At 42.4% G+C, this 12,503-nt stretch overlaps 1 protein-coding gene across 1 annotated transcript in view; it reads left to right on the top strand.

Moving 5' to 3' along the window:
• kcnh5a (potassium voltage-gated channel, subfamily H (eag-related), member 5a) overlaps nucleotides 1–12,503 on the top strand; it is an 85,494-nt gene that overhangs the window by 22,912 nt on the left and 50,079 nt on the right. The window contains exons 7-8 of the mRNA XM_023812946.2: nucleotides 310–402; nucleotides 2,002–2,431. Of these exons, the coding sequence (XP_023668714.1) occupies nucleotides 310–402; nucleotides 2,002–2,431 (523 nt within the window). The remainder of the gene's footprint in view (nucleotides 1–309; nucleotides 403–2,001; nucleotides 2,432–12,503) is intronic.

The raw sequence follows: 12,503 nt of genomic DNA, 5'->3' as shown, positions 1-12,503 counted from the left end.
TAAGCGAGGCTCTTAATGCTGGCCCTGCGGGGCACTGGGTGCTGGGTGACCCTGATCTCTTTGTAATACAGTGAATTAAGGGTCACTTGGGGACATGATTTAGCTCAATGAAGCACTCGTGCCATTTCTAAGACACCTATGAAGTCCTCTGGCCACCGGCTGCTGTTTACAGGTGTTAACATAGACCACATCGATGTAGCCATAGTGCCGCTTATCTCACTGCATGACTAGCTTCAAGTTCCTCCATTAAACATGGTGTACTATTAATCCACTTTGATATGGCCGTAAGTGCTGTTCGTGTCTTTGAAGGACCCCATTTCAGACCCTTCGTCAGTCAGGCATCTCCGAGAGACGGCCCACCCGCGGGGGAATGCCACGCGGGCAGAGGACTCAGTGCTGCCGGTAACGTGACCCCGCCCACCGCCCTCCGGCCCAAACCCCCCACCCCCCACCCCCAGGCCTGTTGCTCAGAGGTGTGCCTGTGACAGTTAACAGCTCAATGCTCCATCAAAGGAATCCTCATTCGAAGTAATGTTGCAAATAGCAGTCGGTGTCAAAAAAAAAAGACACAGATATACTGTACAGTCAATGCCTGCTGCACCCACGTGGAGAAACAGACACAACCCAGCTACGTAGTGAGATCTCGTCAAAGCCACACTGTAGAAGCAGAGTGTTCAGCTGTACAGCTAGAGCCTGCTATACCCACCCAGAGAAGCAGGGACAGCTATTCTTGTTAATGTGGTTCATTTTTCTCGATCCAGACCCCGTGGGTAAAATTACTGTAGTTCAAGTCTGTCTGAGTTGCCAGGAAGCCTAACTGTATGTGTCACCAGCAAGTGTCTGTCAGTTCTGTCTGAGAGCTCATGTGCTTGGGGTCACCCTTGTCCCTAAGCCACTGAGCCACAAACCAGCCATACACATACAGCCATGGAAAAAATTGAGACCACTCTGTATTTATTAACCAAATCTGCAATTTTAAATCCTGGTTTAATCCTGGTTCTGCTCGCAGAGGCTACACTAGAGCGGCAGGTTGCTTCCAGATTCAAAATTTCTAAGACAGCAGTACACAAGAATAAGGTGAAGCAGGAAACACTGGGAATGATCCAGCCAGGAAAAGGGCGGAAGCGACTTTGTAATGTCAGAAATGACCGTTAACTTTTCCGACAGTTTCTCAGGAATCGGAAGATGACATCAAGTGACCTTCAAAAAGAATAGGAATCATTAAGTGCAGGTGTGAAGGGCACTGCTAGGACAGTTCATATCAGGCTCCTAGAAGCAGGACTGCAGTCCCATAAAGCAAGGAAGAAGCCCTTCATTAATGAGAAGCAGGGAAGAGCCAATCTGGAGTTTGCAAAAAATGTATAGTTTACACAGATGCATACTCATAAATTGAGAAGTGAGTTAAAAAAAAAAATTGTGCTATGCTCTTAATTTTTTCCCGTGGCTCTATGTATAGCCTGCCTGTGCCCAGCTACCTCCTGACTGTGAGCTTAGAAGCTGTCAGTTACACCAAAATGGAAGCCAATGTGAAGTCATAAGGATTACAGGCATGTCTGTGTGTCTCTCTGTTTGCCTGTCTGTCTGTGTGTTTGCCTGCCTGTGTGTCTGTTTGCCTGTCTATATGTGTCTGTCTGTCTGTTTGCCTGTGTGATCGTTTGCCTGTCTGTCTGTATGTGTCTGTCTGTCTGTGTGTTTGCCTGCCTGTGTGTCTACCTGTGTGACTGTTTGCTTGTCTATGTGTCTGTCTCTGTGTTTGCCTGCTTGCCTGTCTGTCTGTCTGTATGTGTGTTTGCCTGTCTGTCTGTCTGTATGCCTGTTTGTGTGTTTGTCTATCTGAGTTTGCTTCTCTGTGTGTCTGTCTGAATGTTGGTCTCTCTGTATGCCTTTTTGTATATCTGTCTATCTGAGTTTGCCTGTCTGTGTGTCTGTCTGTGTATTTGCCTGCCTGTCTGTCTGTCTGTGTGCCTGTATGTTTGATTATTCATTTCTTATTTCCCATAGGGCCTCAGCAGCCTATTCAGTTCCCTTAAGGTGGTCCGGCTTCTGCGTCTGGGCCGCGTGGCCCGTAAGCTGGATCACTATCTGGAGTATGGTGCTGCGGTGCTGGTGCTGCTGGTGTGTGTGTTCGGCTTGGTAGCCCACTGGCTAGCCTGCATCTGGTACAGCATTGGTGACTATGAGGTCATTGATGAGCTCACCAACACCATCAAGACGGACAGCTGGCTGTACCAGCTAGCCAGCAACATCGGGTCTCCGTACCGCTTCAACGCCAGTGGCTCAGGCCAGTGGGAGGGTGGCCCCAGCAAGGACACCCTCTACATCTCCTCCCTCTACTTCACCATGACCAGCCTCACTACTATCGGCTTTGGAAACATTGCTCCCACCACCGATGGCGAGAAGATCTTCTCCGTGGCCATGATGATGGTGGGCTGTGAGTATCCATGGCTCTTCCTTGTCTTTGGAGGGTGAATTTGTGATCTTTGCTTTTGGGGCTTTCAGGAACGTCAGCCATCTCCATGGTCTCTCCTGGCAGTGGTGTCCTTGCTGTCTTTAGGGCTCCTGTAGCATTCTACAGCTTGATTTGATTGGAAACTGGAAATGGGCCATCAAGGTTGTCAGTTGGAAGACGGGTGGTATGAAAGCCAGGTTGTCTTGTGAAGAAGCAGGAGAGGAGCCTGAATGCTGGGTGTTATGGTCATCATGCCAGGTGTAGTGGTGGGCAGCCTCCTGTCTCTGTGAGCTTCTAAGAGCTCCTTGGAGGAAGAAAGGTCACACTGGGGCCCTGTGGTGACGACACAGCGGCATCTCCCTCCCAATCAATGTGGAGAAAGGTTGGCTGAGGTGGCTTTGGGTCTCATCCTGATGGGAAGGGGGGCAATTAAAAGGTTCCCTGCTGTTGCCAGGAAGAGTCCGTCCTCCTGCATTCTGGCTGGCTGCCATTTGAACGCAGAGGGAATCAGAGCAGAGTAGTTAAGTACTTCTATTTTGGGTCTACAGATGCAGTTCTTTTGTCTCTTTTGAGATGTGCAAGCCGCTTCGTGAAAATACCCTGTGAAAAGTGGATGTGATTGGTTGGGTGGCTTGAAAAAGTATTGGTCCGGTTCAGGGGTCAGTAATGCTGGTTAGTGACTGATTGGCTTTGGTTTGGACCTGTCACTATTACATAATTGCCTGATTGCGATTATTTGAGCTGACCGTGATTATTTTTTGCATAATTGCTAGAATAGTCTCCATTCATCTGTATAACAATAGGTCTTGGAAAACCACTGTTGTCAAATAATGTGTAATATGTAAATAATGTGTAATGGATAAGATGTCATGCATGCTCTGTTCTTTCATGGGGTTTCATGCATTTTTTAACTGTGCACATTCCATCCATCCCGGGAGACAACAGTGGGTCACAAACACTGGGCAGCAGTTTCAGGTGGAGAGTCATCTAATGATACAAGTGTCCCCATAATGTGATAAAAAACCTGCTATTTTGACTTTGTGGGGACCATTTTTTTCAGTCCCCACAAGGGAAACTCAATTTTATAAAAATCTCTGATTGCAATCAAAAAATCAAAAATACCAAGACTAGTATTACTCATAGTTAAGGTTAGGGCTGGGTAGGGTTTAAGGTTGTCATTCTTGGGATTAGGGCTTTTCCCATAGAAATTAATGGACAGTCCCCACAAAGATATGAATACAAAGGTGTGTGTGCGTGTGCATGTGTGCACAGAGGTTCACTTCTCTCAGTGTGTGTAGCACTTTGTGTGCATGTAGCTTTTGATACTCTGTCTGTGGTGCGTTGGTGAGACTCAGAAAGAAAGGCGTTTGCATTTGACTTCCTAGTTAATGCCGTCCTCCCAGACACATCCACTGCAGGGGCAGACCTCCAGATATACATGCTGTCCAGCAGAACTCTGTGGCACATTGACAGGGTCTGACTTCATTCTGAACCAAACGCTTTGAGGAACTTGCCTTTGAGGAAGAGCAAATGAGCAGGTGAAGACAGAGGTGCCCATGAAGATTTCTTCCAGTAGATTGAAGAGCAGGCAGTATAATGAAGGCTGCCAGCGTGAACGGGACAGATTTGCAATGAGCGTCCACAGTAGGGTGGGGTGAAAAAATCTAAATTTCCAATAGCAATTTCCGATAGAGCAGAAAAGTAGTCACTGGACCTCGTTATTAAACGTGCAAAATATCTTTGAAAAAGGTTGATATTTTCAGGATCCGCAACGCGATCGAAGTTTTCACTCGTCACATCATTGCGCAGATACACGCTACGTATCATCCCTATCATAACGCAATGTAAAATTGTTCCAATTTAATAGAAGAACCTAACAATCGGTCAGTGATAATGAGTAAGTGGGAAATGACTCATTCAGAAATGTGGCGCTCAGGAGCATGTTTACACTGACATACTGGCAATATACACTATCCATTATCTATACCACAGGAGCATGTTTACACTGACATACTGGCAATATACACTATCCATTATCTATACCACAGGAGCATGCTTACACTGACATACCGGCAATATACACTATCCATTATCTATACCACAGGAGCATGCTTACACTGACATACTGGCAATATACACTATCCGTTATCTATACCACAGGAGCATGCTTAAAATGACATACTGGCAATACACACTATCCATTATCTATACCACAGGAGCATGTTTACCCTGACATACTGGCAATATACACTATCCATTATCTATACCACAGGAGCATGCTTACACTGACATACTGGCAATATACACTATCCATTATCTATACCACAGGAGCATGCTTACACTGACATACTGGCAATATACACTATCCGTTATCTATACCACAGGAGCATGCTTACACTGACATACTGGCAATATACACTATCCATTATCTATACCACAGGAGCATGCTTACACTGACATACTGGCAATATACACTATCCATTATCTATACCACAGGAGCATGCTTACACTGACATACTGGCAATATACACTATCCATTATCTATACCACAGGAGCATGCTTACACTGACATACTGGCAATATACACTATCCATTATCTATACCACAGGAGCATGCTTACACTGACATACTGGCAATATACACTATCCATTATCTATACCACAGGAACATGCTTACACTGACATACTGGCAATATACACTATCCATTATCTATACCACAGGAGCATGCTTACACTGACATACTGGCAATATACACTATCCATTATCTATACCACAGGAGCATGCTTACACTGACATACTGGCAATATGCACTATCCATTATCTATACCACAGGAGCATGCTTACCCTGACATACTGGCAATATACACTATCCAGTATGTATACCACAGGAGCATGTTTACACTGACATACTGGCAATATACACTATCCATTATCTATACCACAGGAGCATGCTTACACTGACATACTGGCAATATACACTATCCATTATCTATACCACAGGAGCATGCTTACACTGACATACTGGCAATATACACTATCCATTATCTATACCACAGGAGCATGCTTACACTGACATACTGGCAATATACACTATCCATTATCTATACCACAGGAGCATGCTTACCCTGACATACTGGCAATATACACTATCCAGTATCTATACCACAGGAGCATGTTTACACTGACATACTGGCAATATACACTATCCATTATCTATACCACAGGAGCATGCTTACACTGACATACTGGCAATATACACTATCCATTATCTATACCACAGGAGCATGCTTACACTGACATACTGGCAATATACACTATCCATTATCTATACCACAGGAGCATGCTTACCCTGACATACTGGCAATATACACTATCCAGTATCTATACCACAGGAGCATGTTTACACTGACATACTGGCAATATACACTATCCATTATCTATACCACAGGAGCATGCTTACACTGACATACTGGCAATATACACTATCCATTATCTATACCACAGGAACATGCTTACACTGACATACTGGCAATATACACTATCCATTATCTATACCACAGGAGCATGCTTACACTGACATACTGGCAATATACACTATCCATTATCTATACCACAGGAGCATGCTTACCCTGACATACTGGCAATATACACTATCCATTATCTATACCACAGGAGCATGCTTACCCTGACATACTGGCAATATACACTATCCAGTATCTATACCACAGGAGCATGCTTACACTGACATACTGGCAATATACACTGTCCATTATCTATACCACAGGAGCATGCTTACACTGACATACTGGCAATATACACTATCCAGTATCTATACCACAGGAGCATGCTTACACTGACATACTGGCAATATACACTATCCATTATCTATACCACAGGAGCATGCTTACACTGACATACTGGCAATATACACTATCCATTATCTATACCACAGGAGCATGCTTACACTGACATACTGGCAATATACACTATCCATGATCTATACCACAGGAGCATGCTTACACTGACATACTGGCAATATACACTGTCCATTATCTATACCACAGGAGCATGCTTACACTGACATACTGGCAATATACACTATCCAGTATCTATACCACAGGAGCATGCTTACACTGACATACTGGCAATATACACTATCCATTATCTATACCGCAGGAGCATGCTTACACTGACATACTGGCAATATACACTATCCATTATCTATACCGCAGGAACATGCTTACACTGACATACTGGCAATATACACTATCCATTATCTATACCACAGGAGCATGCTTACACTGACATACTGGCAATATACACTATCCGTTATCTATACCACAGGAGCATGCTTAAAATGACATACTGGCAATACACACTATCCATTATCTATACCACAGGAGCATGTTTACCCTGACATACTGGCAATATACACTATCCATTATCTATACCACAGGAGCATGCTTACACTGACATACTGGCAATATACACTATCCATTATCTATACCACAGGAGCATGCTTACACTGACATACTGGCAATATACACTATCCGTTATCTATACCACAGGAGCATGCTTACACTGACATACTGGCAATATACACTATCCGTTATCTATACCACAGGAGCATGCTTACACTGACATACTGGCAATATACACTATCCGTTATCTATACCACAGGAGCATGCTTACACTGACATACTGGCAATATACACTATCCGTTATCTATACCACAGGAGCATGCTTACACTGACATACTGGCAATATACACTATCCGTTATCTATACCACAGGAGCATGCTTACACTGACATACTGGCAATATACACTATCCATTATCTATACCACAGGAACATGCTTACACTGACATACTGGCAATATACACTATCCATTATCTATACCACAGGAGCATGCTTACACTGACATACTGGCAATATACACTATCCATTATCTATACCACAGGAGCATGCTTACACTGACATACTGGCAATATACACTATCCATTATCTATACCACAGGAGCATGCTTACACTGACATACTGGCAATATACACTATCCATTATCTATACCACAGGAGCATGCTTACACTGACATACTGGCAATATACACTATCCATTATCTATACCACAGGAGCATGCTTACCCTGACATACTGGCAATATACACTATCCAGTATCTATACCACAGGAGCATGTTTACACTGACATACTGGCAATATACACTATCCATTATCTATACCACAGGAGCATGCTTACACTGACATACTGGCAATATACACTATCCATTATCTATACCACAGGAGCATGCTTACACTGACATACTGGCAATATACACTATCCATTATCTATACCACAGGAGCATGCTTACCCTGACATACTGGCAATATACACTATCCAGTATCTATACCACAGGAGCATGTTTACACTGACATACTGGCAATATACACTATCCATTATCTATACCACAGGAGCATGCTTACACTGACATACTGGCAATATACACTATCCATTATCTATACCACAGGAACATGCTTACACTGACATACTGGCAATATACACTATCCATTATCTATACCACAGGAGCATGCTTACACTGACATACTGGCAATATACACTATCCCTTATCTATACCACAGGAGCATGCTTACCCTGACATACTGGCAATATACACTATCCATTATCTATACCACAGGAGCATGCTTACCCTGACATACTGGCAATATACACTATCCAGTATCTATACCACAGGAGCATGCTTACACTGACATACTGGCAATATACACTGTCCATTATCTATACCACAGGAGCATGCTTACACTGACATACTGGCAATATACACTATCCAGTATCTATACTACAGGAGCATGCTTACACTGACATACTGGCAATATACACTATCCATTATCTATACCACAGGAGCATGCTTACACTGACATACTGGCAATATACACTATCCATTATCTATACCACAGGAGCATGCTTACACTGACATACTGGAAATATACACTATCCATGATCTATACCACAGGAGCATGCTTACACTGACATACTGGCAATATACACTGTCCATTATCTATACCACAGGAGCATGCTTACACTGACATACTGGCAATATACACTATCCAGTATCTATACCACAGGAGCATGCTTACACTGACATACTGGCAATATACACTATCCATTATCTATACCGCAGGAGCATGCTTACACTGACATACTGGCAATATACACTATCCATTATCTATACCGCAGGAACATGCTTACACTGACATACTGGCAATATACACTATCCATTATCTATACCACAGGAGCATGCTTACACTGACATACTGGCAATATACACTATCCATTATCTATACCGCAGGAGCATGCTTACCCTGACATACTGGCAATATACACTATCGATTATCTATACCACAGGAGCATGCTTACCCTGACATACTGGCAATATACACTATCCATTATCTATACCACAGGAACATGCTTACACTGACATACTGGCAATATACACTATCCATTATCTATACCACAGGAGCATGCTTACACTGACATACTGGCAATATACACTATCCATTATCTATACCACAGGAGCATGCTTACCCTGACATACTGGCAATATACACTATCCATTATCTATACCACAGGAGCATGCTTACCCTGACATACTGGCAATATACACTATCCATGATCTATACCACAGGAGCATGCTTACACTGACATACTGGCAATATACACTGTCCATTATCTATACCACAGGAGCATGCTTACACTGACATACTGGCAATATACACTATCCATTATCTATACCACAGGAGCATGCTTACACTGACATACTGGCAATATACACTATCCATTATCTATACCACAGGAGCATGTTTACACTGACATACTGGCAATATACACTATCCATTATCTATACCACAGGAGCATGCTTACACTGACATACTGGCAATATACACTATCCATGATCTATACCACAGGAGCATGCTTACACTGACATACTGGCAATATACACTGTCCATTATCTATACCACAGGAGCATGCTTACACTGACATACTGGCAATATAAACTATCCAGTATCTATACCACAGGAGCATGCTTACACTGACATACTGGCAATATACACTATCCATTATCTATACCACAGGAGCATGCTTACACTGACATACTGGCAATATACACTATCCATTATCTATACCACAGGAACATGCTTACACTGACATACTGGCAATATACACTATCCATTATCTATACCACAGGAGCATGCTTACACTGACATACTGGCAATATACACTATCCATTATCTATACCACAGGAGCATGCTTACCCTGACATACTGGCAATATACACTATCCATTATCTATACCACAGGAGCATGCTTACCCTGACATACTGCCAATATACACTATCCATGATCTATACCACAGGAGCATGCTTACACTGACATACTGGCAATATACACTGTCCATTATCTATACCACAGGAGCATGCTTACACTGACATACTGGCAATATACACTATCCATTATCTATACCACAGGAGCATGCTTACACTGACATACTGGCAATATACACTATCCATTATCTATACCACAGGAGCATGCTTACACTGACATACTGGCAATATACACTATCCATTATCTATACCACAGGAGCATGCTTACACTGACATACTGGCAATATACACTATCCATTATCTATACCACAGGAGCATGCTTACACTGACATACTGGCAATATACACTATCCATTATCTATACCACAGGAGCATGCTTACACTGACATACTGGCAATATACACTATCCATTATCTATACCACAGGAGCATGTTTACACTGACATACTGGCAATATACACTATCCAGTATCTATACCACAGGAGCATGCTTACACTGACATACTGGCAATATACACTATCCATTATCTATACCACAGGAGCATGCTTACACTGACATACTGGCAATATACACTATCCATTATCTATACCACAGGAGCATGCTTACACTGACATACTGGCAATATACACTATCCATTATCTATACCACAGGAGCATGCTTACACTGACATACTGGCAATATACACTATCCATGATCTATACCACAGGAGCATGCTTACACTGACATACTGGCAATATACACTGTCCATTATCTATACCACAGGAGCATGCTTACACTGACATACTGGCAATATACACTATCCAGTATCTATACCACAGGAGCATGCTTACACTGACATACTGGCAATATACACTATCCATTATCTATACCGCAGGAGCATGCTTACACTGACATACTGGCAATATACACTATCCATTATCTATACCGCAGGAACATGCTTACACTGACATACTGGCAATATACACTATCCATTATCTATACCACAGGAGCATGCTTACACTGACATACTGGCAATATACACTATCCATTATCTATACCACAGGAACATGCTTACACTGACATACTGGCAATATACACTATCCATTATCTATACCACAGGAGCATGCTTACACTGACATACTGGCAATATACACTATCCATTATCTATACCACAGGAGCATGCTTACCCTGACATACTGGCAATATACACTATCCATTATCTATACCACAGGAGCATGCTTACCCTGACATACTGGCAATATACACTATCCATGATCTATACCACAGGAGCATGCTTACACTGACATACTGGCAATATACACTGTCCATTATCTATACCACAGGAGCATGCTTACACTGACATACTGGCAATATACACTATCCATTATCTATACCACAGGAGCATGCTTACACTGACATACTGGCAATATACACTATCCATTATCTATACCACAGGAGCATGTTTACACTGACATACTGGCAATATACACTATCCATTATCTATACCACAGGAGCATGCTTACACTGACATACTGGCAATATACACTATCCATGATCTATACCACAGGAGCATGCTTACACTGACATACTGGCAATATACACTGTCCATTATCTATACCACAGGAGCATGCTTACACTGACATACTGGCAATATAAACTATCCAGTATCTATACCACAGGAGCATGCTTACACTGACATACTGGCAATATACACTATCCATTATCTATACCACAGGAGCATGCTTACACTGACATACTGGCAATATACACTATCCATTATCTATACCACAGGAACATGCTTACACTGACATACTGGCAATATACACTATCCATTATCTATACCACAGGAGCATGCTTACACTGACATACTGGCAATATACACTATCCATTATCTATACCACAGGAGCATGCTTACCCTGACATACTGGCAATATACACTATCCATTATCTATACCACAGGAGCATGCTTACCCTGACATACTGGCAATATACACTATCCATGATCTATACCACAGGAGCATGCTTACACTGACATACTGGCAATATACACTGTCCATTATCTATACCACAGGAGCATGCTTACACTGACATACTGGCAATATACACTATCCATTATCTATACCACAGGAGCATGCTTACACTGACATACTGGCAATATACACTATCCATTATCTATACCACAGGAGCATGCTTACACTGACATACTGGCAATATACACTATCCATTATCTATACCACAGGAGCATGCTTACACTGACATACTGGCAATATACACTATCCATTATCTATACCACAGGAGCATGCTTACACTGACATACTGGCAATATACACTATCCATTATCTATACCACAGGAGCATGCTTACACTGACATGCTGGCAATATACACTATCCATTATCTATACCACAGGAGCATGTTTACACTGACATACTGGCAATATACACTATCCAGTATCTATACCACAGGAGCATGCTTACACTGACATACTGGCAATATACACTATCCATTATCTATACCACAGGAGCATGCTTACACTGACATACTGGCAATATACACTATCCATTATCTATACCACAGGAGCATGCTTACACTGACATACTGGCAATATACACTATCCATTATCTATACCACAGGAGCATGCTTACACTGACATACTGGCAATATACACTATCCATTATCTATACCAC

The sequence above is a fragment of the Paramormyrops kingsleyae genome, chromosome 19, assembly GCF_048594095.1.
Source record: "Paramormyrops kingsleyae isolate MSU_618 chromosome 19, PKINGS_0.4, whole genome shotgun sequence".
NCBI classification, from domain to species: domain Eukaryota; kingdom Metazoa; phylum Chordata; class Actinopteri; order Osteoglossiformes; family Mormyridae; genus Paramormyrops; species Paramormyrops kingsleyae.
This window is presented reverse-complemented; position numbering and strand designations above follow the sequence as displayed.